Source organism: Phocoena sinus, chromosome 17 (genome assembly GCF_008692025.1).
Source record: "Phocoena sinus isolate mPhoSin1 chromosome 17, mPhoSin1.pri, whole genome shotgun sequence".
Taxonomy (NCBI): Eukaryota; Metazoa; Chordata; class Mammalia; order Artiodactyla; family Phocoenidae; genus Phocoena; species Phocoena sinus.
The window spans coordinates 42,784,075-42,810,728 of NC_045779.1; the positions used below are offsets into that span (position 1 = coordinate 42,784,075).

Genomic DNA, 26,654 nt, shown 5'->3' on the forward strand with positions numbered 1-26,654 from the left:
TGGGAAGTACTCCTTGGTGTGAGCCCTCCCAGAGTCCTCCATTAGCCCTACCAAAGAGCCCGGATAGGCTCCAGTATTGGGTCACCTCAGGCCAAACAACCAACAGGGAGGGAACCCAGCCCCACCCATCAGCAGACAAGCAGGTTAAAGTTTTACTGAGCTCTGCCCACCAGAGCAACAGCCAGCTCTACCCACCACCAGTTTCTCCCATCAGGAAGCTTGCACAAGCCTCTTAGAGAGCCTCATCCACCAGAGGGCAGAGAGCAGAAGCAAGAAGAACTACAGTCCTGCAGCCTGTGGAACAAAAAACCACATTCACAGAAAGATAGACAAGATGAAAAGGCAGAGGGCTATGTACCAGATGAAGGAACAAGATACAACCCCAGAAAAACAACTAAATAAAGTGGAGGAAGGCAACCTTCCAGAAAAAGAATTCAGAATAACGACAGTGAAGATGATCCAGGACCTCGGAAAAAGGATGGAGGCAAAGATCGAGAAGATGTAAGAAATGTTTAACAAATATCTAGAAGAATTAAAGAACAAACAAATAGATGAATAATACAATAACTGAAATGAAAAATACACTAGAAGGAACCAATAGGAGAATAACTGAGGCAGAAGAACAGATAAGTGACCTGGAAGACAGAATGGTGGAGTTCACTGCCACGGAACAGAATAAAGAAAAAAGAATGAAAAGAAATGAAGACAGCCTAAGAGACCTCTGGAACAATGTTAAACACAACAACATTCACATTATAGGGGTCCCAGAAGGAGAAGACAGAGAGAAAGGACCAGAGAGAATATTTGAAGAGAATATAGTTGAAAAATTCCCTAACGTGGGAAAGGAAATAGCCATCCAAGTCTAGGAAGTGCACAGAGTCCCATACAGGATAAACCCAAGGAGAAACACAGTAATCAAATTGGCAAAAATTAAAGACAAAGAAAAATTACTGAAAGCAGCAAGGGAAAAATGACAAATAACATACAAGGGTACTCCCATAAGGTTAACAGCTGATTTCTCAGCAGAAACTCTACAAGCCAGAAGGGAGTAGCATGATATACTTAAAGTGATGAAAGGGAAGAACCTACAACCAAGATTACTCTACCCGGCAAGGATCTCATTCAGATTCAATAGAGAAATAAAAAGCTTCACAGACAAGCAAAAGCTAAGAGAATTCAGCATCACAAAACCAGCTCTACAACAAATGCTAAAGGACCTTCTCTAAGTGGGAAACACAAGAAAAGAAAAGGATGTACAAAAACAAACCCTCCAACATTAAGAAAGTGGGAATAGGAACATACACATCGATAATTACCTTAAACATGAATAGATTAAATGCTCCAACCAAAAGACACAGACTTGCTGAATGGATACAAAAATGAGACACATATATAGACTGTCTACAAGAAACCCACTTCAGACCTAGGGACACATACAAACTGAAAGTGAGGGGATGGAAAAAGATATTCCATGCAAATGGAAATCAAAAGAAAGCTGGAGTAGCAATACTCATATCAGATAAAGTAGACTTTAAAATAAAGAATGGTACAAGAGATAAGGAAGGACAATACATAATGATCAAGGGAGCAATCCAAGAAGAAGATATAACAATTATAAATATATATGCACCCAACATAGGAGCACCTTATTACATAAGGCCAGTGCTAAGAGCTATAAAACAGGAAATCGACAGTAACGCAATAATAGTGGGGGACTTCAACACCTCACTTACACCAATGGACAGATCATCAAAAATGAAAGTAAGGAAACAGAAGCTTTAAATGACACAGTAGACCAGATAGATTTAATTGATATTTATAGGACATGCCATCCAAAAACAGCAGATTACACTTCCTTCTCAAGTGCGCATGGAACATTCTCCAGGATAGATCACAGCTTGGGTCACAAATCAAGCCTCAGTAAATTTAAGAAAATTAAAATCATATTAAGCATCTTTTCTGACCACAATGCTATGAGAGTAGAAATGAATTACAGGGAAGTAAACGTAAAAAACACAACCACATGAAGGCTAAACAGTACGTTACTAAATAGCCAAGAGTTCACTGAAGAAATCAAAGAGGAAATCAAAAAATACCTAGAGACAAATGACAATGAAAACACGACGATCCAAACCTATGGGATGCAAAAAGAGCAGTTCTAAGAGGGAAGTTTATAGCTATACAAGCCTACCTCAAGAAACAAGAAAAATCTCAAATAAACAGTCTAACCGGTGCTTCCCTGGTGGTGCAGTGGTTGAGAGTCTGCCTGCCGATGCAGGGGACACGGGTTTGTGCCCTGGTCCGGGAGGATCCCACATGCCGCAGAGCAGCTGGGCTTGTGAGCCATGGCTGCTGAGCCTGCGAGTCTGGAGCCTGTGCTCCACAACGGGAGAGGCCACAATGGTGAGAGGCCTGTGTATCGCAAAAAAACAAAAAACAAAAAAAAATAACAGTCTAACCTTACACTGAAAGGAACTTGAGAAAGAAGAATAAACAAAACCCAAAGTAAGCAGAAGGAAAGAAATCATAAAGATCGGAGCAGAAATAAATGAAATAGAAACAAAACAATAGCAAAGATGAATAAAACTAAAAGCTGGTTCTTTGAGAAGATAAAACTGATAAACCATTAGCCATGGGATAGGAAGGGTGGGAGTGAGGGAGATGCAAGAGGGAAGAGATATGGGAACATATGTATATGTATAACTGATTCACTTTGTTATAAAGCAGAAACTAACACACCATTGTAAAGCAATTATACTCCAATAAAGATGTTAAAAAAAAAACCATTAAGCAGGCTCATCAAGGAAAAGAGGGAGAGGACTCAAATCAGTAAAATGAGAAATGAAAAAGGAGAAGTTACAACAGACACCACAGAAATACAAAGCATCCTGAGACTACTCCAGGGAACTCTGTACCAATAAAATGGACAACCTGGAAGAAATGGACAAATTCTTAGAAAGGTATAACCTTCCAAGACTGAACCAGGAAGCAATAGAAAATATGAACATACAATTTACAAGTAATGAAGTTGAAACTGTTTAAAAATCTTCCAACAAACAAAAGTCCAGGACCAGATGGCTTCACAGGTGAGTTCTATCAAACATTTAGAGAAGAGCTAACACCCGTCCTTCTGAAACTCTTCCAAAAAATTGCAGAGGAAGGAACACTCCCAAACTCATTTTATGAGGCCACCATCACCCTGATACCAAAACCATACAAAGATACTACAAGAAAAGAAAATTACAGAGCAATGTCACTGATGAATATGGATGCAAAATTCCTCAATAAAATACTAGCAAACAGAATCCAACACCATGTTAAAAATATCAGAAACCATGATCAAGTGGGATTTATCCAAGGGGTGCAAGGATTCTTCAATATACATAAATCAATCAATGTGATACACCATATTAACAAATTGAAGAATAAAAACCATATGATCATCTCAGTAGATGCAAAGAAAGCTTTTGACAAAATTCAACACCCATTTATAATAAAAGCTCTCCAGAAAGTGGGCATAGAGGGAACCTACCTCGATCTAATAAAGGCAATATATGACACACTCATAACAAACATCATTCTCAATGGTGAAAAACTGAAAGCATTTTCTCTAAGATCAGGAACGAGACAAGAATGTCGACTCCCACCAGTATTATTCAACATAGTTATGGAAGTCCTAGCCACGGCAATCAGAAGAAAAAGAAATAAAAGGAATACAAATTGGAAAAGGAGAAGTAAACCTGTCACTGTTTGCAGATGACTTGATACTAAACATAGAGAATCCTAAAGATGCCACCAGAAGACTCCTAGAGCTAATCAATGAATTTGGTAAAGTAGCAGGATACAAAATTAATGCACAGAAATCACTTGCATTCCTATACATTAATGATGAAAAATCTGAAAGAGAAATTAAGGAAACACTCCCATTTACCATGGCAACACAAAGAATAAAATATCTAGGAGTACACCTACCTAGGGAGACAAGAGACCTGTATGCAGAAAACTATAAGACACTGATGAAAGAAATTAAAGATGATACCAACGGATGGAGAGATATACCATGTTCTTGGATTAGAAGAATCAATATTGTGAAAATGACCATACTATCCAAAGCAATCTGCAGATTCAATGTAATCAGTATCAAATTGCCAATGGCATATTTTACGGAACTAGAACTAAAAATCTTAAAATTTGTGTGGAGACAAAAAAGACCCTGAATAGCCAAAGCAGTCTTGGGGGAAAAAAACAGAGCTGGAGGAATCAGACTCCCTGACTTCAGACTATACTACAAAGCTAAGTTATCAAGGCAATATGGTACTGGCACAAAAACAGAAACATAGATCTATGGAACAAGATAGAAAGCCCAGAGATAAACCCATGCACCTATGGTCAACTAATCTATGACAAAGGAGGCAAGGGTATACAATGAAGAAAAGACAGTCTCTTCAATAAGTGGTGCTGGGAGAACTGGAGAGCTACATGTAAAAGAATGAAATTAGAACACTCCGTAACACCATACACAAAAATAAGCTCAAAATGAATTAGAGACCTAAATGTAAGACAGGACAGTATAAAACTCTTAGAGGAAAACATAGGAAGAACAGTCTTTGACGTAAATCACAGGAAGATGTTTTTTGATCCATCTCCTGGGGTAATGAAAATGAAAACAAAAATAAACAATGGGACCTAATGAACCTTCAAAGCTTTTGTACAGCAAAGGAAACCATAAAGAAGACAAAAAGACAACCCTCAGAATGGGAGAAAATATTTGCAAACGAATCAACAGATGAAGGATTAATCTCCAAAATATATAAACAGCTCATGCAGCTCAATACTGAAAAAACAACCAAATCCAAAAATGGGCAGAAGACCTTAGTAGACATTTCTCCAAAGAAGACATACAGATGTCCAAGAAGCACATGCAAAGCTGCTCAACATCACTAATTATTAGAGAAATGCAAATCAAAACTACAATGAGGTATCATCTCACACCATTTAGAATGACCATCATCAGAAAACCTGCAAACAGCAAGTGTTGGAGAGGGTGTGGAGAAAAGGGAACCCTCTTTACACTGTTGGTGGGAATGTAAATTGATACAGCCACTATGGAGAACAGTATGGAGGTTCCTTAAAAAACTCAAAATAGAATTACCATATGATCCAGCCATCCCACTACTGGGCATATACCTAGAGAAAACGGTAATTCAAAAAGACATGCACCCCAGTGTTCATTGCAGCACTATTTACAATAGCCAAGTCATGGAAACAACCTAAATGCCCATCAACAGATAAATGGATAAAGAAGATGTGGTACATATCTACAATGGAATATTACTCAGCCATAAAAAGCAACGAAATTGGGTCATTTGTTGAGATGTGGATGGATCTAGAGACTGTCATACGGAGTGAAGTAAGTCAGAAAGAGAAAAACAAATATCGTATATCAACGCATATATGTGGAACCTAGAAAAATGGTACAGATGAACCGGTTTGCAGGGCAGAAGTTGAGACACAGATGTAGAGAACACATATATGGACACCAAGGGGGGAAAGCTGCAGGGGTGTGGCGGTGGTGTGATGAATTCGGCAATTGAGATTCACATGTATACACTGATTTGTATAAAATGGATGACTAATAAGAACCTGTTGTATAAAAAAATAAAGTTCTAAAATTTAAAAAAGCAAAATAAAGGGTTTTTTTTGGTTAACTTACGTGGAACCCAAATATCAGAGCAATTTACATAACCAAGCTGGTGCAAATGATTTTACGTGGTTGATTTGGGTATTTTGAGTATGTTGGCTATCTCCCACGTGGTACAACATTGATTGGTCTCAATTAATGTCTCGATTTGATCGTTATCAACTTCAACTCATCTATCCGACCGTGGAGCATGGTCCAGCGAGAAATCTCCAGCACAAAGCTTCGCAAACCACTTTTGACACGTGCTATCAGTCACAGCACCTTCTTCATACACTGCACAAATCTTTTTTTGTGTTTCAGTTGCGTTTTAAACCTTTCTTGAAATAATAGAGCATAATATGCCGAAAATGTTGCTCTTTTCCTTCCGTCTTCAGTATTAAAATGGCTACACAAAAATTCACCAATTTTGATTATTTTTTTAAATGCACACTGATATGACAGCTGTCACAATACAGTCTTAAAAAAGTTGTTTCAAATGAAGTTAAAGGCAACTAAGCACTACTAGAGTCATATTATGGAAAAACCAGTCAAAGATTTTGGCCAACCCAGTATATTTATGTACACAAACATAGGGTGCAATGGAAATATTTAGGGTATAGATAAATTAAAAATTATGTTGCCCACTGGGTCTGAAGTTGTGACCTAGACATCTTTGATCTTCATCATCTAGCATGGAGGTTAGGAAATACTTTCTGTAAAGGGCCAATTATTAAATATTTTAGGCTTTGCAAGCCATATATTTTCTCTTAAAGCTCTTCCACTTTTTTGATGTACTGTGAAATCAGCCATAAACCGTAAATAAACTAATGTTTGTGACTATGTTCCAATAAAACTTTATTTATAACAACAGATGGCACAGCCTCATTTGGCCAGCTCTGATCTGATACAGTGTCTGATTCATAATAGCCATTTATGTATTTACTGCACTGCATAAAAACTGAACTGCATAAAATCACACAGGGTTTTCAGAGATCAATAATCAGAATCATAGAGTCATTGAAATGTAGAATAAGAAGCTACTTCCGATTTTTCTGGTCAAGCAGTCTATCTTTTTTGGGACATGGACGCTTGAAAATCTGTTGAAAAAGTTATAGACCCACATAGGCACATTTAAAATTTGCATGTGACTTTGGGGTATTAACATACTCACTGAAGTCTAAGCCTCTGATCTAGCTTATGTTTTGTGGATGAGAAATTGGAAACTTAGATATTTTGGTGTAGATGAGGAATACTTTATTATACTTTACAATACCTGTGGTATACATGAGGTATATATTATTAAATTATTAGTCATTTACTCAAGATTTTGTTTTCTGCAGAAAATATTGAATATTAAATGGATGGGGTGTGTGTGTGTGTGTGTTTGCTTAATGCTTGCCACCTTAGGCTGTTAGGGCTTGGTTTTCTGTAAAAAATCTCTTGAAGGGAGTTTAATAATAGTTGGAGAGGGTATCAGATAATTTAAGAATATTTGTAATATATCAGCTGTTCGAGAGCCTGAGCCAAAAATGGCAATGTATTTTTATAGAAGATAGCACAATCATTTCTTGTCTACTTGCCTGTGGGGAAGCTCAGCAATTTCAGCTATCTAATCACTGTTCCTTTCTGGAACATCTAAGAATAGAGAGAACCTTGTAGTAAATAAGAAAGAAATTCAGAGCTTATTTTACCTCTTCTATTTTTATGCTTTTACTGTTTTTAACATTTTCCATTAACATTTTCAGGAAAAACTTTAAAAAAACCCCAAAAAACAATGACCAGATGTGTAAGTTAAGTTAATATTAAGTGGTGGACACCTTAACTTCTAAATTTAAGGGGATTAGCAGGACAAAAGTGTTTGTTTTTTTTATGTACTAGTCAAGGCAGTGTTCTATCAGAAGCCCAGTTTCCTTTTATCTTGAGGCTCTGCTCTGCCCTACCCAGGCTTTGAATTATACTGCCTTCAGCCTTTTTTAAAAACATCTTTATTAGAGTATAATTGCTTTACAATGGTGCGTCAGTTTCTGCTTTATAACAAAGTGAATCAGTTATACATATACATATGTCCCCATATCTCATCCTTCTTGCATATCCCTCCCTCCCACCTTCCCTATCCCACCCCTCTAGGTGGTCACAAAGCACCGAGCTGATCTCCCTGTGCTATGCGGCTGCTTCCCACTAGCTAGCTGTTTTACATTTGGTAGTGTATATATGTCCATGCCACTCTCTCACTTTGTCCCAGCTTACCCTTCTCCCTCCCCGTATCCTCAAGTCCATTCTCTAGTAGGCCTGCAGACCTGCTTTCAGCCTTTTTAAGAGGAGAATCTGGAGAAGACCTATCGACTCCTTACTACCCCCAGGTTGGAAGTGGTATATATCCTTCTCAAATTTCATTGAGGAAAACTGTCTTCATGGATGTTATGTATATCTTAGAAGTCATATCTCAGAAACAATTCTACATTCTGGAAGGGGAAGCACAAAATATTGATGGATAGCTAGCCATTTTTGCCATACAGGTGTTCTTTCTCATTAATATATTGATCATTTTAAAAGTATGTTATGCTTTTGTCAATAACCTTCAATATATCTAACGTGTATATTTTGTTTATAACAGAAAAAGTGATAACTGGAGAGCTTTTATTTCATTCTAATAGATTGAGTTTCAAAACACTGCTTAATGGAGGCAGGCTGTTCAGTTCCCCCAAATCTTTATTGCTGTATGCTGGAGCAGCTAGTTGAAGGCTATTTTTGCCCTTAGAGAATTAATGGCTTAGTATACGAGATTTTGTAAACTACTAACTACAGTGCAAAACCAAAGCAAAGAGGAGCTCTAAGGAAACACAAGTAATATTTTTGGGGTACTGAAAGAAAGGAGTGGTTATGTCCAGGTATTTGTGGCTTCTAAAACACAGAGGTAAAATGGAGAGGTAAGAAAAATTGGAAATGAAAGGATGGAAAATCGTATAGTAGACAAGCACTATCCAAAAATAACATAAAGATCAGGCAAAATAAAACTTAAGGCAAAAGTATTGATGGACGTATATAATAGATGCTGAATTATAGTAAAAGGTACTGTTCTCCAAAAAATATATGATGGCTTTGTATGTACCTAACAACCTATGTTTGAAATGTGATAGATTAAGCAGACAAAAAAAAATACCCAAACTGGGTCTTTGAATAGCACAATTAACAAGATTATTTTATAGACACATGTAAAACTCTGCACCCAGCAGATAAGACAGTGTACATTCTTTTGATGCGCACAATGGATATGTATAGACATTGAAAAAGACTTGGTCAAAAAGGAATTCTTGACAAATTTCAAAGAGTCATTATCATAAAGACCATCCTCTCTGGCCACAATACAATTAAATTAGAATAATTACCGATATGTTTGGATTTACTTCTATCATTTTATTATTTGTTTTGTCTTTGTAAGCGCTGATTTTCATTCTTCTGTTTCCTCTCTCGTGCTTACTGTTTACTTTTCAGTGTCCTGAAATAGCTGCTGCATACTTTCTTTCCAGGTTTTCTGGCTACCTTTAGTGAGAAAGAGTGGAATGTGCTTACTTTATCTTACGCAGAACCTGGAACCTGTTAACATTTTGATGTACAACCTTTTAGAGACTTTGGTTTCTTTATGTGTGTGTGTGTGTGCACATACACATATAGATTGTTTTTTGTAATTTGTGTTTTTTAATGTTAGGAACATGTTCTAAGGACATTAATTTTTTCATAATGTTATTTTAATCATTGGCATGTATTACATTGTGTAACTGTTCCATAGTTTGTTTAATCAGTCCCTTTTTGTTTGTTATTTAGGTTATTTTTCATTTTCTGTTTTGTAAAATGCTTTAACAAACATACTGGTAGATAAATCTTTGCACACACCTCTGTTTATTTCCTTAGGAGAAATTTTTATCAACTATAAAATCAAAATTTGTGAGTAATTTTAAGGTTTTGGCATGTGTAACCAAATTATTCCCTGTGAAAAATTTGTTAACAGTATTTTCTAACAAGCACATTTTTGGTCCAATGCTGTTTTTTATTATCAAAAAATATTTCTTTGAAACTTTTATAGATGGAAAATGCTATCATATCTTTTATTGCTAGCTGGAATTATCATTTTTTTAAACCATTCTCTTTTCATTTTGTTATGAAGAACAGCAAATTTTTGTATTTTGTTAGCTGATCTATATTCAGTATTTTTCAGTTATATCTTTTGGATTATCTGTATAAAAAACAGTCATCTTCATGTAACGGTGATTTTGTGTTCTTCTTGTAAGTACTTACACTTATTTCTCTTTTTTACCCTTCCTTAGTTGTTTAGAAATTCTCTGACTGTCTTAAATAATAATACTGGTAATAAGTATCTTCAACTCACAGCTATTTTCCTTAGCTCCTACAGTAACTGCCCTAAGTTATCTTTTAGTTACCAAAGCTCATGGATTTAAAAAAAAAAAAATTCTTGTATTACAGAACCTCTCTACTGCATTACCAATAAGGAATCCTTATTCTTAACCTTCTAAATAAGTTTTGTTTTGAAATAATTTCAACCTTACAAAAAAGGCAAGAACATTAGAGAGAACTAACTTTTCCTTTAACTATAAGTTGCCTATATTATGCTGCATAACCCCCCAAAATATTTTACACCAAAAATTTGATGAGGAAGTTTTTAGGTGCTGTAACCAAGTCATCATCCATGGAATCTCTGTTTTTGAGCAACTTGGCTTCCTAGTGACCATGTTAGGATAAACTGATTGCAAGTACTGTCTGTTTGTAACCCAAGTATTTGCCATACACTATTTAATTTAATCATATCAGATAAATAAATAAGATATAATCTTTGCTCTCTAGGATTTCATAGTTTAACAGAGAAGGTAATTATACATAAACATATACAAATGATAGGCTTATGAGGTAACATAAGCCCAAGAAAAGTGATACAGTCTCCTTAATGTTGATGTGTAAGGTGAGGGACATTGGAGAAGAGGATATAGGGCAGAGGACATTCATACTGGGCCTGAACAAGATGGGAGAATGGACAAAGTGTTTTACACAGAGGGAAGATCATGAGCAAAGTCAATGAAAATTCATAGTGGATTTTTTGGCCCTGTGGGCATTAGATGTATGTGTTTGGAGGAATGGGGTTTGTGGGTGGGAGAGAGTTGGATAATGATAAGAATTTCTGGAAAGGTTGACTAGTAGGAGGCTGTTGTTTTAGAGCCATCTAATATGACGTCTTAGAGATTCTTATCCCCAGAGTGACCTTGTGTTTTCAGATGCTTGTGGAATAGACCTGAATTACTGTTATTTCACTTGAACAGATATATTCCTAGGGAGTCTCTAAATATGGAGTGATGAGAGCTCTTAGATCTGCTGTTTTTTTTTTTTTTTTTGGTGGTACGCGTGCTTCTCACTGTTGTGGCCTCTCCAGTTGTGGAGCACAGGCTCCGGATGTGCAGGCTCAGCGGCCATGGCTCATGGGCCCAGCCGCTCCATGACATGTGGGATCTTCCTGGACCGGGGCACGAACCCATGTCCCCTGCATCAGCAGGTGGACTCTCAACCACTGCGCCACCAGGGAAGCCCAGATCTGCTCTTTGACATTTTTCTGTAGCAAACTTTGAACTAAGTTATTATGAGGGATTAAGGAGATAGTGTATCATTTATTCTGTTGGTTAGTTCCTGTTATTTTGGCATTGCGTGTTTTAATAGGAAAACATAAATAGTCTTCTGTAGAAGTAGTCCTTTTTAGATACTTGTTTCTTTTACTTTGGTGATTTGGCTTATTCATCTCAGCTTATATAATGAGAAACTGAGAGAAGATGTTAATAAGTAGATGAAAAATCCATCAGTAGGTTTTCTGTCAGTTACAGTACATTTACAGTATTATGTTTCTTTCGTTACTTTGCATTATATGTTTTCTCTGGTTCTGTCTCTGAGAGTTTTTTTTTTTTTCTGGGGCAGGGGAGACAATAAAAACTCATAAACTCTTAAGAGGATTTTATGAATTCTCTATTGATGACAGGTTTTTCAGAAATAGGAAAACCATTGTTAGTCATGCTTCTTGACTTCTCAGAAACTGTTCATTTTTTTTTTTCTTTTGTGGTACGCGGGCCTCTCACTGTTGTGGTCTCTCCCATTGCGGAGCACAGGCTCCGGATGCGCAGGCTCAGCAGCCATGGCTCACGGGCCTAGCCACTCCGTGGCATGTGGGATCTTCCTGGTCCAGGGCACAAACCCGTGTCCCCTGCATCGGCAGGTGGACTCTCAACAACTGCGCCACCAGGGAAGCCCGAAACTGTTCATTTTTAACATCTCTCTTGAGTAGTGATAGCATGGGGGAAATACACAGTTTAAGGTTGAACATTTTGATACTTAAAATTTCTTTTGGAAGCGTAATTTGTTAAGCATCATTTTAGCATCTACTCTCGTAAAATATTTGTTCCCTAAATTTATTGATATTTTGTATGTTAATTTTATAGCATATGGTAATTGGCACTCTAAAAGCTGCTAATATGAGAAAAACTTGAACTTAATCATTCTACCTTTTCTACTTGTATCCATTGGTAATTAATGAAGGAGTTGGTTTTTGCAAGCATTTGTGGTGGAATAAATTTAAGTAAGCTTTCTTCTAGCAGGCTTCAGTGTAGGTGTTAACAATGTCAGTTGCTGACAGAAGTTGATTCTATTTTGTCAGTAAAGTTCTGGTTTAAAGAATACAAGCAGTTAGTTATTTCATGAAATAGCTAAAATTTTAATTATTTTTTACATAGGTTTTATAGTGGAAAATGCATTTGAATAAAGTTTTTAATCTTTTTCTCCTTTGTCTTTTTAAATGCTGTTTAGGTTTAGTTTCACTTATATTTTCAATTATATTCCTCGGTAATGTATCTATATACACATTTATTGTGTGAGAAACTTGTGAGATTATGAATTCTCATCATGCTTTATCTGTTTTCTTTCTTTCCCTACTTTTCTTCATTGTGTTCTTTTTCCCCTTTTTCTTTAATAGTTTCTATGTTTTCTTCCTCAGTCATATTCTCCCCCTCTCCGTGTTTCAGTATTATACATTAGTAAGTGGAAATCATTGAATCCGTTATGATGGTCTTGTTTCTTCTATCTTTCTTCCTCCAGGCCTTGTTTTTGAATATCTTTATGGGTATTTAAAGTAGGAAGAGAAGACAGTAGCTGCAAAAAGAACCTTAAAGAAACTCTTTCCTCTTATGTATTGTATAATCAGTATATAGTAACATTGTTTCATTTGGGAAAGTGTTTATAAAATAGGCAGAAATCAGACAAAGTACTTGTAGATTAGGATAATCTTTGAATGGGATCTAGAATTATGTTGTTAAAAGGTATGGCTTCTATGGTTTCTCTTAGTATATGAAACTTCATTATATAGAACTTCTTTGTAATGGTTTTTGTTGGGATGGATCTGCTACTTATTAGCTGTGTCTCTTTGGCAAGCCTGTTTACTTATCTGAATGTTAGTTTCATCTTTGCAAAATATGATAAATGATACCTATCTTTCACATATATTAAGTTTAGTAACATTTTAAGAATAATTATTTATTGATAGATTTAACTTCTAATTGGATTCTTTTTTCCCCTATTTTACAGGTTATGTGCAGAGTCTGATTAGACGAGTTGTAAATAACGTAAATATTGTTATAAATAATCTCATACTAAAATACGTTGAAGATGATATTGTTCTTTCAGTCAATATCACTTCTGCAGAATGCTATACAGTAGATGAATTGTGGGATCGTGCATTCATGGATATTTCTGGTGAGTAAACGTCAAGAAGAGTATAGCTTTTTCTATTGTTGAAACAGTTGTCTTGCATTCTGAACCTTTTTTTGGGCCACCAGGCTCCTAGATAAATCTAATGAAAGCTTTATGCCTTCAGCCTGGAAAAATGCACATATGTAAAATTTAGCATACAATTATATGAATTTTAATTCTTTCTTACCAGTCACTTTCTTGCTTCAAATATTATATATAGTATTTTACAATCCTGTGGGTTGAAGGAATAAAATTTAAATAATAGTTAAAATTTTGAATGTTTGTGAAAGAGGAAAGAGGACATGTTGCTTTTGCATAGTTCAGTAATGGCAAAACAGTGTATCTGACTGATTTATTTTTTAGGTTTGTGTACTACAGAGCATATTTGGGATTTTTGGATAATCCCAAAGCCTCCTTTATTATGTGCTGCATTCTCCTTCTGCTTATAGTAAAAGAACTATTAAGTAATAATATAATTTAATAACTACCAAATATTTATTATTATTTTATTTATTATGTTCTACATGGAAGGTAGGCACTGTGTCAAGCCTTGAAATTAGAGCTCTGAAAAAAATACTGCTGTTTCCTAGTTTTGTCAGAAGACATAATAGTTAAATAAGGCACAACACTTGTTGATACATGTTCTGATAGGGTAAGCAGTGGGTATTTTTGGAAAATATATTAAGGAGACTATTGTGAACACCTTTTATTTGTGACTCGCCATTGTACCTAATTGTTAAAGGTGCTGGCACTAAAGTTAAGACTACCTGAGTTTGAATCCTGGCTCTCCCAACTTCATAGAGATGTATGACCTTGGGTGAGTTACTTCACTTCACTGTTTCTTTGTTTCCTCAAATACATACCACAGCATAAAAGTGTCTTATACATAGTCAGCACTCAGAAAATGAGCTATTATTATTATTTAAATTCATTTTCTCAGATTCTCATTACAATTCCATAAAGTGATATCCTTTCTCATTCGTTTAGTCATATGTTCATTTACTTATTTTAAGTCCTAGTTACAAGAAAGCAAAGTGAAATTGAGTCTCAAGGTTACTTGTCTTGTTAGGGCATACAAATAGGAACTAGAAGAATTGGAATATAGTTTTGTTTTTGTATGTTCTTTAATGTTTGACCTTCACATTTTAATAATGAAGAATAATCCTGATCTTGAAGCTCTGTTGTGAGGCATAAATAAGAGCATATGCAAAGGCCCAAATTTTGTTTCTGAGACATTTTCAATGCCTCCTTCTTATCCTCTGTGGAAATAAATATTTGGTTAAAATGCCAAAATAAAAAGTTATGAAAAACAGAAAACAAGCAGAACTGGATGATGCAGGATTGAATAAATGAGTTGAAATTTTAGGGGAAGAAATGCCATTTATAGTTTTTACATAGAAGTAAAGCAAATATTACTCTGGGAAGTTATTTATAATGAATTAGAAAGAGTCTTGGATTGGGAGTTAGGGGATCTTGGTTCACATCTTCCCTCCAACACTAACCTGGTGCAACCTTGGGTAAGTCATTTGTAAATGTGAATTATCATTACTGCCAACCTACCAGTGTGTTTATGAGAGTCAAGTTTGATACCACATGAAAGCTCATGATGATGGTGGTGGTAAAGACAGCAAAGAGTATTTTCCATTTATTGAGTGAGTGCTTGTTAACTGCTGCGCCTGGTGCTGTTTATGTTTTTTGTTTTTGTTGTTTTTTTAGTTAATTATCTTGTTTGAATCCTTTAGCTTCTGAGGTAGATACTGTTTCCCCTTTTATTAATTTTTAATGCAACATTTGGTACTTAAAAGGATTTATGTAACATACACTTGTTATAACACAATATAATGAACGCTTACCCTTTAAGTAACTAGAACATTAACAGTTTGCCCCTTCCAATGTATTTTTCCCTGTCCTATTCCCTTGCTTCCTCCTAGAGTTAACTGCTGTATTAAATTTTATCATTTAATTGCTTTAAAAAAGTGCTGTAAAAAGGAATGAAGTCCTGATACATGCTAAAACATGGATGAATCTTGAAAACATTATGCATACATGTAAGCATTTCTTTAGGGCATATATAGTACTTAGGAGTGGGTTTGTTAGTTGGGAGGATATGCAAATATTTGCATTTTCAAAATAATGCAGAATCATTTTCCACAGTGCTTGTTAGATAGACATAGTTATTATCCTCATTTTATAGATTAAATTGTAGTACATTATGTAAAGTAAGTACCAGAACCAGAATTCATTTTGTATCTTTTTAAGATAGTTTTTGTTATATTTGTATTGAAGAAAAATATTTTTCAAAGCTTAATAATTTCCTCTCTCACTGAAAAATTTTCTAGGATATCCTTGAAATATCACTTAATATTCTTATAGCATAATGGATAAGAACATGTGCTCTGGAGTAAGCTTGTCAGAGTTTGAATTACACCTCTGCTCTTTATAAACTGTCTAACATTACAGATTATTTACCCTTACTGTGCCTTTGTTCCACAGCTTTTAAACAGAGCCATATAAATATTATAAGAGATAATGGATGTAAAAGATTTAGTGTAGTGTCTAATAGCAAATACTCAGTGAATTATAATTATTATAAAGAGAGGGAAGGAAGCATCTAGCTGGTTTCTTTCATTTCTTGTCCTATTATGATAATTTCTTTAATTTATGTACATGTATATAACAGTAACTAAATCATTTATTTGATTTCAGTTAATTTCAAAATGAAATTATATGGTGTTTGTTCTTTTCAACTAACAGACAAATTTGAAATTTATTGGCTGAATAAAACTTTACTGTTTTCATACATGTGCATACTCTTTATACTTCTTAAAAACTTAAATCCAAAAAAAGAGAAGATAATTAAATGTTGAATTAATTAGAGGTTGCCAGGATATATTCAGAAATAGAAAGTATAGTTTATTGTTTTGAAGATTCCAATGGCCATAGCATGTGGATAGTTGCTAGCTGAAAGTCACTGACCAAGTAGATTTGGGCCTAATGTTCACCTAGGAATTGCTTATTAGTTAGGAATAAATTTGCTAAAGGTTTTATTTTCTAGTTTGATACTTTACCAGCAATTGTTTCCATTTTTATTCCCTTGAAAACAAACTTTATACCATTACTGGTAATTTTGTAATTTCTTCATTAGTTATTATTTAGAGGTGTGCTGGCCACTAGAATACTCTGTGATGATGGAAATGTTTTATTTTTTACTGTCCAGTACCCTAGCCACTAACTGTATGTGGCTTTTGAGTACATGAAATGTGCCTAATGTAACCAAGGACCTGAAATTTTAGTTTTATATAATTTTAGTTAATTCATAGGTAAATTTAAATAACACCATATCGATGGTGGCTACCATACTGAAGAGTGCAGTTTTTGAGAGTAGCAGTAAGTTTTTCAGTGTAAAATAAATGTTAAATGAGCGACTGTTACTCAAAATATTTTTTTAATGTGGTTTTTCAAGAATTTTATTTATTTATTTATTTTTTGCGGTACGCGGGCCTCTCACTGTTGTGGCCTCTCCCGTTGCGGAGCACAGGCTCCGGACGCACAGGTTCAGCGGCCATGGCTCCCGGGCCTAGCTGCTCCGTGGCATGTGGGATCTTCCCAGACTGGGGCATGAACCCGTGTCCCCTGCATTGGCAGGCGGACTCTCAACCACTGCGCCACCAGGGAAGCCCAAGAATTTTATTTTATTATTGTTATTTAATATTACATTGCAGATAGTGAAATGTAGCAAAATTTTTCATAAAGTTTGTCTTAAATTTGTAGTTAGGTGTCAAGCAAATTGGGAGCAAGCTGTTTCGTTTCTTTAGGCTCTATTTGATTCTTTGTACATAAAATGGGGATTATTGTGCCTAAGGTTGTTGGAAGATATAAATGATATAATAAATGAAAAGTTCTTTTATAGGTTCTGACATCATGTATTAAATGAGCTATTAATCTTATTTCTGCTATTATTTTTATTACTGTTATACTAATAAATAATTGACTTTTTTTCCTCTAACTTTACTTTCTACTTAAAATGTTTTTCTTTCCTTTTTAGCAACTGATCTGGTGCTGAGAAAGGTTATCAATTTTTCCGACTGTACAGTTTGTCTTGATAAACGAAATGCTAGTGGTAAAATAGAATTTTACCAGGATCCTTTATTGTACAAATGTTCCTTCAGAACACGTCTGCATTTTACATATGATAACCTAAATTCCAAGATGCCATCTGTTATTAAAGTAGGTGTTTCTTTTTCTAATAGTTGAGTTGCATGTTTCTACCTTATTGACTTTCATGCATGCTAATTATTATTAAAAAGCAAAGAAGAAATTAACCTCATAAATATATAAACCATTATTTTTTGTAAAAATGTTTTATTTATAACTTTTATGTTAATTGTTACATATTATAACTTTTTGTATTGTGTGTTCTAATAGAGGTATTTTGGGGACATCTTTTTTTTTGTGACTGTAGTTTCTTTTTTAGTTTGTCTACCTGATTAGTGTTTTTCTCTTCAAGTATATAGAAGAGATCATATCAAAAAGTGTATTTATATCCATGGTGGACTGAAGATCAATCTTTATTTCAATCCTTATAAATTGTTTATGTGATAGCAATAGTTATTGACCCTTATCTTTCTTAGGTAACTTTACAAGACTTAAATTTGCTTATCTAATATCTTAGTTTATTGGTTTAGGAAATTTTAGCTTTTTATCTGTGGTTTCAAAATGTAATTACAATTTTCTGTCAATGGGAATTTTTCAGTAATGTCTTTTTTTTTGTTTTTAGATGAGCTTTATTTATTTATTTAACGTTTTTATTGGTGTATAATTGCTTTCCAATGGTGTATTAGTTTCTGCTTTATAACAAAGTGAATCAGTTATACATATATCCCCATATCTCTTCCCTCTTGGTCTCTCTCCTTCCCACTCTCCCTATCCCACCCTTCTAGCTGGTCACAAAGCACTGAGCTGATCTCCCTGTGCTATGCGACTGCTTCCCACTAGCTATTTTACATTTGGTAGTGTATATATGTCCATATGTACACTACCACTCTTTCACTTTGTCCCAGCTTACCCTTCACCCTCCCCATGGCCTCAAGTCCATTCTCTAGTAGGTCTGCATCTTTATTCCCGTCTTGCCCCTAGGCTCTTCATGACCACTTTTTTTTTTTTTTTTAGATTCAATAAATATGTGTTAGCATACGGTATTTGTTTTTCTCTTTCTGACTTACTTCACTTTGTATGACAGACTCTAGGCTCTAGGTCCATCCACCTCAGTACAAATAACTCAATTTCGTTTCTTTTTATGGCTGAGTAATATTCCATTGTATATATGTGCCACATCTTCTTTATCCATTCATCTGTCGATGGACACTTAGGTTGCTTCCATGTCCTGGTTATTGTAAATAGAGCTGCAGTGAACATTGTGGTACATGACTCTTTTTGAATTATGGTGTTCTCAGGGTATATCCCAGTAGTGGGATTGCTGGGTCGTATGGTTGTTCTATTTTTATTTTTTTAAGGAACCTCCATACTGTTTTCCATAGTGGCTGTATCAATTTACATTCCCACCAACAGTGTATGAGGGTTCCCTTTTCTCCACACCCTCTCCAGCATTTATTGTTTGTAGATTTTTTGATGATGGCCATTCTGACTGGTGTGAGATGATATCGCATTGTAGTTTTTTTTTTTTTTTTTTTTTTTTAAACATCTTTATTGGGGTATAATTGCTTTACAATGGTGTGTTAGTTTCTGCTTTACAACAAAGTGAATCAGCTATACATATACATATGTTCCCATATGTCTTCACTCTTGCGTCTCCCTCCCTCCCACTCTCCCCATCCCACCCTTCCAGGCTGTCACAAAGCACCGAGCTAATATCCCTGTGCCTTGCGGCTGCTTCCCCCCAGCTATCTACCTTACTACGTTTGTTAGTGTGTATATGTCCATGACTCTCTCTCGCCCTGTCAAAACTCACCCTTCCCCCTCCCCATATCCTTAAGTCCGTTCTCCAGTAGGTCTGCGTCTTTATTCCTATCTTACCCCTAGGTTCTTCATGACATTTTTTTCCCTTAAATTCCATATATATGTGTTAGCATACGGTATTTGTCTTTTTCTTTCTGACTTACTTCACTCTGTATGACAGATTCTAGGTCTATCCATCTCATTACAAATAGCTCAATTTCATTTCTTTTTAAGGCTGAGTAATATTCCATTGTGTATATGTGCCACATCTTCTTTATCCATTCATCCGATGATGGGCGCTTAGGTTGTTTCCATGTCCTGGCTATTGTAAATAGAGCTGCAATGAACATTTTGGTACATGACTCTCTTTGAATTTTGGTTTTCTCAGGGTATATTCCAAGTAGTGGGATTGCTGGGTCATATGGTAATTCTATTTGTAGTTTTTTAAGGAACCTCCATACTGTTCTCCACAGTGGCTGAACCAATTCACATTCCCACCAGCAGTGCAAGAGTGTCCCCTTTTCTCCACACCCTCTCCAGCATTTATTGTTTCTTGATTTTTTGATGATGGCCATTCTGACTGGTGTGAGATGATATCGCATTGTAGTTTTGATTTGCATTTCTCTAATGATTAATGATGTTGAGCATTCTTTCATGTGTTTGTTGGCAATCTGTATATCTTCTTTGGAGAAATGTCTATTTAGGTTTTCTGCCCATTTTTGGATTGGGTTGTTTGTTTTTTGATATTGAGCTGCATGAGCTACTTGTATATTTTGGAGATTAATCCTTTGTTAGTTGCTTCATTTTGTTCTCCAAGGTACTGGTAAATATTTTTAATACGTATAGTTATTCTCTAAGTGTAAATCTTGTGTTCTTTTATTGCGTAACAGTTTTCGGTACCTCTTGTCTGTCTGTCTACCTATTTATCTCTCTTTGAAGAAGAATTCACACAGTGACTTGTGATCTTGTTAACTAAGTTTTAATGTGGAATGAATTTTTATTATTGAATTACAGGCTTTTGTACTATAATGGAAAAGCCAGCCCCAAGTCTGAACACTGGGATTGACTACTGTGCCTGTTTGGGCATGGCTGTATAAATTATGTATTATTTTTACATTAGGTTTTTTTTTTTTTTTTTTTTTTTTTTTTTTGCGGTGTGCGGGCCTCTCACTGTTATGGCCTCTCCTGTTGTGGAGCACAGGCTCCGGATGTACAGACTCAGCGGCCATGACTCACGGGTCCAGCCGCTTCGGGGCATGTGGGATCCTCCCGGACCAGGGCATGAACCTGCGTCCCCTGCATCGGCAGGCGGACTCTCAACCACTGCGCCACCAGGGAAGCCCTACATTACGTTTTTTAAAACATAAAACACTTGCTATTTTATGTAGCTTTATTGTACTTAAGTTTCTATTTATATATGAAATACACCCATTTTTCTTTGGTAGTGCTCAGTCATGAGTATGTTTTTTTTTTTCCTTATGCATCCTACAGTGCACATTGTTTAAATTCTGCTACTTTTCCCTTCTATTTTTGAATTAGCTTCTTAGGCAAAGATAAGCATGGAAAAGTATTAATTCAAAAGTAATTATGCCACTGTCTCAGGACAGTGGACTTACTTTCCTTCTTTGACCTTGAATCTACTAGTAAAGTAGGGGACTGTTAAGGGTGGATTCAAGATATATTTTGAAAGCAAGTAATGGATATAGGGAAGCCTTACTATATAAAAAAATCTTATTGATCATTAATACAGATTTAATTGTCCATTCTAGGATGTGGCTAACTTAGAGGAAAGTAAAAATAAGTGAACTTGAGGAAAACTTAGTGTTGGCATATAAGTTTTTCTCAAAACTGACTAGCCGTGATATTTAATGTAAAAAGTACCTTTAAATAAACTTGTTGACAGGTGGTTTTTGACTTTTGTAATCACTGAGTGTGAGGTAACATTATTCTTAACTGAAATTAAATTTTGAGGTTTTTTTTTTAGTACTACTGTGATGTAAGATTTACTGTTTCGAATTAGACCCATCATTCTTCCACCTCTTAGTGCTTGGAAATAAGTATTAAATGGACATGGTTAACCTCATTGATCACCTGAAAGACAGGGAATTTCCCAGAATGTTCCAGACACCCTAATTATTTGTCTAAGACTCTCACATATGTTCAAGTGGCTTTTGAGTTTGTTTGTATTTTGGGTGGGCTTTTTGTAATTTTCTATCTTTCGTGAGTAATAAATATGTCTTTAGAGATTTTATCATCTATGAGATGTAGAGCTTAGGGTATGTAATTTATTTAACATTTCCCCTGTTTTTGAAAATTTACTTTTTAACAGTTTTTCAGAGGAATGAAATTCTACATATAAATCTTTGACCACATCTCTGATTAATTCCTTAGGAGAGATTTCTGTAATTGCAAATATCTTATTAATGGGTTTAAACTTTTTTAAGCCCTGTAATCTGTACTGCAAAATTGTTTCCAGAAAGGTTTAACCAGTGTATGTGCTCATGAACATTAGGGGAGTGCCTATATTACACTCCTGCTATCCTTAAATATGATCATGTTTTAAAAAAGCCAAGCTGTTCAGCAAAAATAATACAAATTAATATTTATTTGATTATTGTCAAAGTTAGATTTTTTTTTTTTAAAGAAGATGTTGGGGGTAGGAGTTTATTAATTAATTTATTTTTGCTGTGTTGGGTCTTCGTTTCTGTGGGAGGGCTATCTCTAGTTGTGGCAAGTGGGGGCCACTCTTCATCACGGTGCACGGGTCTCTCACTGTCACGGCCTCTCTTGTTGCGGAGCATAGGCTCCAGACGCGCAGGCTCAGTAGTTGTGGCTCACAGGCCTAATTGCTCCGTGGCATGTGGGATCCTCCCAGACCAGAGCTCGAACCCGTGTCCCCTGCATTAGCAGGTAAATTGTCAACCACTGCACCACCTGGGAAGCCCAAACTTAGATTTTTGAAAATATGTTCACTGGCCATTATTTTCTCTTTGAAAAATTCATTCAGGTTCTTTGTCAGTTTTTCTATTGTGGGTTAACTTTATTGATTTTAAAGATATTTACATGTATGTGTGTGTGTGTGTGTGTGTGTGTGTGTATATATATATATAGTGTGTAAAGTATCTTATATGTTTAAGATATATATGTTGGTGTGTACAGTATTTTAAGCACATACATACATACATACACACACAGTTGACACTGGTTTTGCTAAGACAGCTTATCACTGGTGCTGTTGGTACTGTATGGTATTTAAAGGGTATGGCAGAGAAATCTCAAATTGAATAAGAGCTTGGCCGGCCTGCGGTGCCCGCCCTCTCAACCTGTCCCCCATTTCAGGGTCTAGTCAGTGTATGATTTTTAAGTCAGTTTTAAGAAACCTGTACTCATATTTGAATATGGTATTTTACACCGCCCCACACAACTGTCTTCCCCTTCAAGTAGGGTTTTTTGTGCCTTTAGCCCTAAAAATATGATGATTACCATTACTTCTTTTTCATGTTTCATAGACATTCAAATACCAGTTAGTTAAAATAAACCTTCCAGGAGACTTGTCTTTATGGCTTAATTGGTTTTATTCCGTGTTTATCTCACAGCAGGAAATCATTACACTGAGGCTGTCTTTATATTGAATTGATGTCTCATTCTATAAGGAGAACTTAGATTGGACTGCTTTGTGCCTTGTTGATAATAATTAATCTTATTTCTTATAACTGATTCATGTTATAAGTTTTATACTATGTTTAAATCTTTTATTTAAAGTTGGTTTGAGAAATATTCCTGATCATGTTTTCACTTGGTTTTCCATATTTGACAATAATCATTTTACCATGTGCATACTTAGATAGTTATAATGTTAGTAATTTACTCAACAACATGTTTTTAGGATGTGTGTGTATTCTTTTTGGTTCATAAAGCTGAAAAGGGTGATTAAAGTCTTACTAAAATGACATGAAACTTTTGTTCTTAGTTGTGACAGATTTTTATGGTGTTTGTTGGAGTACTGTCGTACTCTTAACATTATAAGGTGGGTAGTTTGGTAACAAAAACTTTTGGGAAAAGTTATCTGGAAATCCAATGTGACTGTATCTTTTCATTATCATTTCTATTTCCACTTATATAGTTTGGATTAATATAGTTTCTATCTAAAGTGTATTGATCATCATAGAAAAATCTGTTTAAATTCCTAAGATTTTAAGCTGTTATTTTGGCTTAAATATTAGAAATGTTGGGACATTACTGTTTCTCCTATGGTTTCCATTTTAAGCCTTAACATTTCTCTACTTATGCTAAATGGTACTCCCTTTGAATATGCTTTTGTTGATGTTTTTGTTTTTTTTCAAAATACAGATTCATACCTTAGTAGAGAGTTTGAAACTTTCTATCACTGATCAGCAGTTGCCTATGTTTATCCGTATAATGCAACTTGGGATTGCTCTTTACTATGGAGAAATAGGAAATTTTAAAGATGGAGAAACAGAAGAGTCTGCCTGTCACAATAAAGATATGTTAGGAAACATTACAGGTAAATATAACAAAAACTTTTATAACTATTGTTTTTACGAAGTGTTTTCACTATGTGAAACTGTGAAAACTACAACATTAGATTATGTTTTGCAGTGTTCTAATATGATGGGGTGTTTTTTTTTTTTTTTTTTTTTTTGTGGTACGCGGGCCTCTCACTGTTGTGGCCTCTCTCGTTGTGGAGCACAGGCTCCGGACGTGCAGGCTCAGCGACCATGGCTCACAGGCCCAGCCGCTCCACGGCATGTGGGATCCTCCTGGACCAGGACACGAACCCGTGTCCCCTGCATTGGCACGCGGACTCTCAACCACTGCGCCACCAGGGAAGCCCCATGATGGGGTGATTTTATTTTGCTCGTTTGACACTAATTTTTTTCTTTCCTACATTTTGCATACTATTCTGACTTTCTATTTTCTACATGTTAAAAAGAACTTGAATATTTCTAATAGGTATAAGTGTTTGAAATATACATTACATAAAAGTTAAGGCAGTCCAACCTCAAGATTTCCTAGTAAATTATAGTACAGTTGACCCTGAACAGCATGGATTTGAACTGTGCAAGGTCCACTTGTAGACAAATTTTTTTCAGTAAATACGTACTACAGTACTACATGATACATGGTTGGTTGAATCCTCAGATGCAGAAATGTGAATATGATGGAGGGTTGACTGTAAAGTTATATCTGGATTTTCAACTTGCACCTCTAACTGCCTTATTGTTCAAGGAACAACTATATTGATAATTTTTCTGCAGGGTCTCAGCAAGAGTTATTATAACTAATTAAGTTATTTATACTTAATTATTTTATGTAATTATAATTGACTATAATACGTAATTATATGCTTCATTGAAGGATACCTACTTAATTAATTGGAGCATTACTTAAAGAAGTATATACTTCATTGAAAGATACTTAGCAGGTTAATTTCAGTTATTCAATTCATTATACTTTTACTAAAGCCTACTGTGTGTAAGACATTATTGCTGGGAATGTGGTAGAATGTAGAGATAAGGAAATGTGGGAAAATAGAGACAAATTCTCTTCCCTTAAAATCTTAATATACAGTGGAGTGGACAGACATGTGAACAGTTAGTTAAGCATGATGTATGGTAGAATGATAAGATGTTTGTTTAATAAAAGTATGAGTGATCTGAAGTAGAAAAATGGTGCACGGGATGATTGGCTTTGACTTGTGTTGGGTCTGAGACTCAGGAAAAATTTGGAGAAGATGATGATTAACTTCCATAGTTTGAGCCTTTAGAAAAGGGCATTTAAAACTTAGGAACAAATAATCTTATTTAAAAAAGGGCAAAAGACCTGAATAAACATGTATCCAGAAAAGATATACAGGTGTCCAACAAGCACATGAAAATATGCTCAATATCATTATTCATGAGGGGTAATGCAAATCAAAACCACAGTGAGATACTGCTTTACAGTCACTAAGTGGTGTAGTTATAATAAAAAAGACACATAATAAGTGTTGGCAAGGATTTGGGAAAATTGGAACCTTTATGTATAGCTGGTGGGAATGGAAAACAATCTGGTTTGTCAAAAAGTTGAACATAGAGTTACCATATGAGCCTAGGTAGGGTTCTATTCCTAGGGTTATATGACAGAGAGTTGATAACATATGTCTAACATAAAAACTTGTATGTGAATGTTCATGGCAGCATTATTCTTAATAACCAAAAAGTTTAATAACCTAAATGTCCATCAGCTGATGAGTAGATAAACAGTTGTGGTGTATCTGTACACTGGAATATTATTCAACCATACAAAAAATGAAATACTGATACATGCTAAACTTTGAAAACATTAAGTGAAAGCAGCCAGTCAAAAAGGAACATGTTGTATGATTTCATTGATATATGTCCATGATAGCCAGTTCTGTAGAAGCAGAAAGGAGATTAGTAACCTGGGCTTGTGGGAAGGAGGGAAAGGAGAGTGACTGCTAATGTGTAGAGGTTTTCTTTTTGGAGTTTCATGTTTCTTAGAACATGAAAATATTCTAAAATTAGATAATGATGATGGTTATACAACTTTGTGACTACACTAAAAACCACTGAATGGTATACTTTTAAAGGCCAGATTTTATAGTATTTAACTTATAGCTTAATAAAATTTTTTTATCACCTTAAAAAAAGCTTAGGGAACATTAATAAGCATATGTAGATATAAAACATTTTATTTCATTTCACACTAGGCAGCGAATTCTTGTTAGACATTGTTCCTGTCCTAGCGATTCATTATCTAACACCTAGAACAAAACCTAGCATATAGAAGCTGTTCAATTCATTTTTTTTCACCATGCTATTATGATAAATTTCAAATATATAGAAAGGTTGAAGGAATATTATACAGTGGACACCCACATACTCATCATCTAGATTCTACAATTCATATTTTGTCACATTTGCTGTATCATATATCTGTTCATCTAACACCATTTTCTCTCCATCAATTCAACCAGTTTCTGATGCCTTTCGAGGTAAGTTATAGACATCAGTATACTGCACCCCTAGACTTCAGCAGCATATCATTAACTAGAGTTTATATTTATTGATGGTTCTTTTTCTTTTTCTGAAGATTAAATTCACAAGGTGAAATGCATAAATCTTAAGTATACTATTTAAGAAGTTTTGAGAAATGAGTATGCCTGTGTGATGCAAAACACCCATCAAGATATGGGTCATTAACA

The 26,654-nt window shown here is 35.2% G+C and overlaps 1 protein-coding gene across 18 annotated transcripts in view; it reads left to right on the forward strand.

The window, feature by feature from the left end:
* VPS13B (vacuolar protein sorting 13 homolog B) overlaps positions 1-26,654 on the forward strand; it is an 831,417-nt gene that overhangs the window by 47,856 nt on the left and 756,907 nt on the right. For all 18 annotated transcript variants that reach the window (XR_004346563.1, XR_004346562.1, XR_004346564.1 and 15 more), the window contains 3 exons: positions 13,307-13,474; positions 17,517-17,698; positions 23,777-23,951. Coding sequence is in view for 15 of the 18 variants with exons in the window: in XM_032610621.1 (XP_032466512.1) it covers positions 13,307-13,474; positions 17,517-17,698; positions 23,777-23,951 (525 nt within the window). In the remaining 3 variants the exon portion in view is untranslated. The remainder of the gene's footprint in view (positions 1-13,306; positions 13,475-17,516; positions 17,699-23,776; positions 23,952-26,654) is intronic.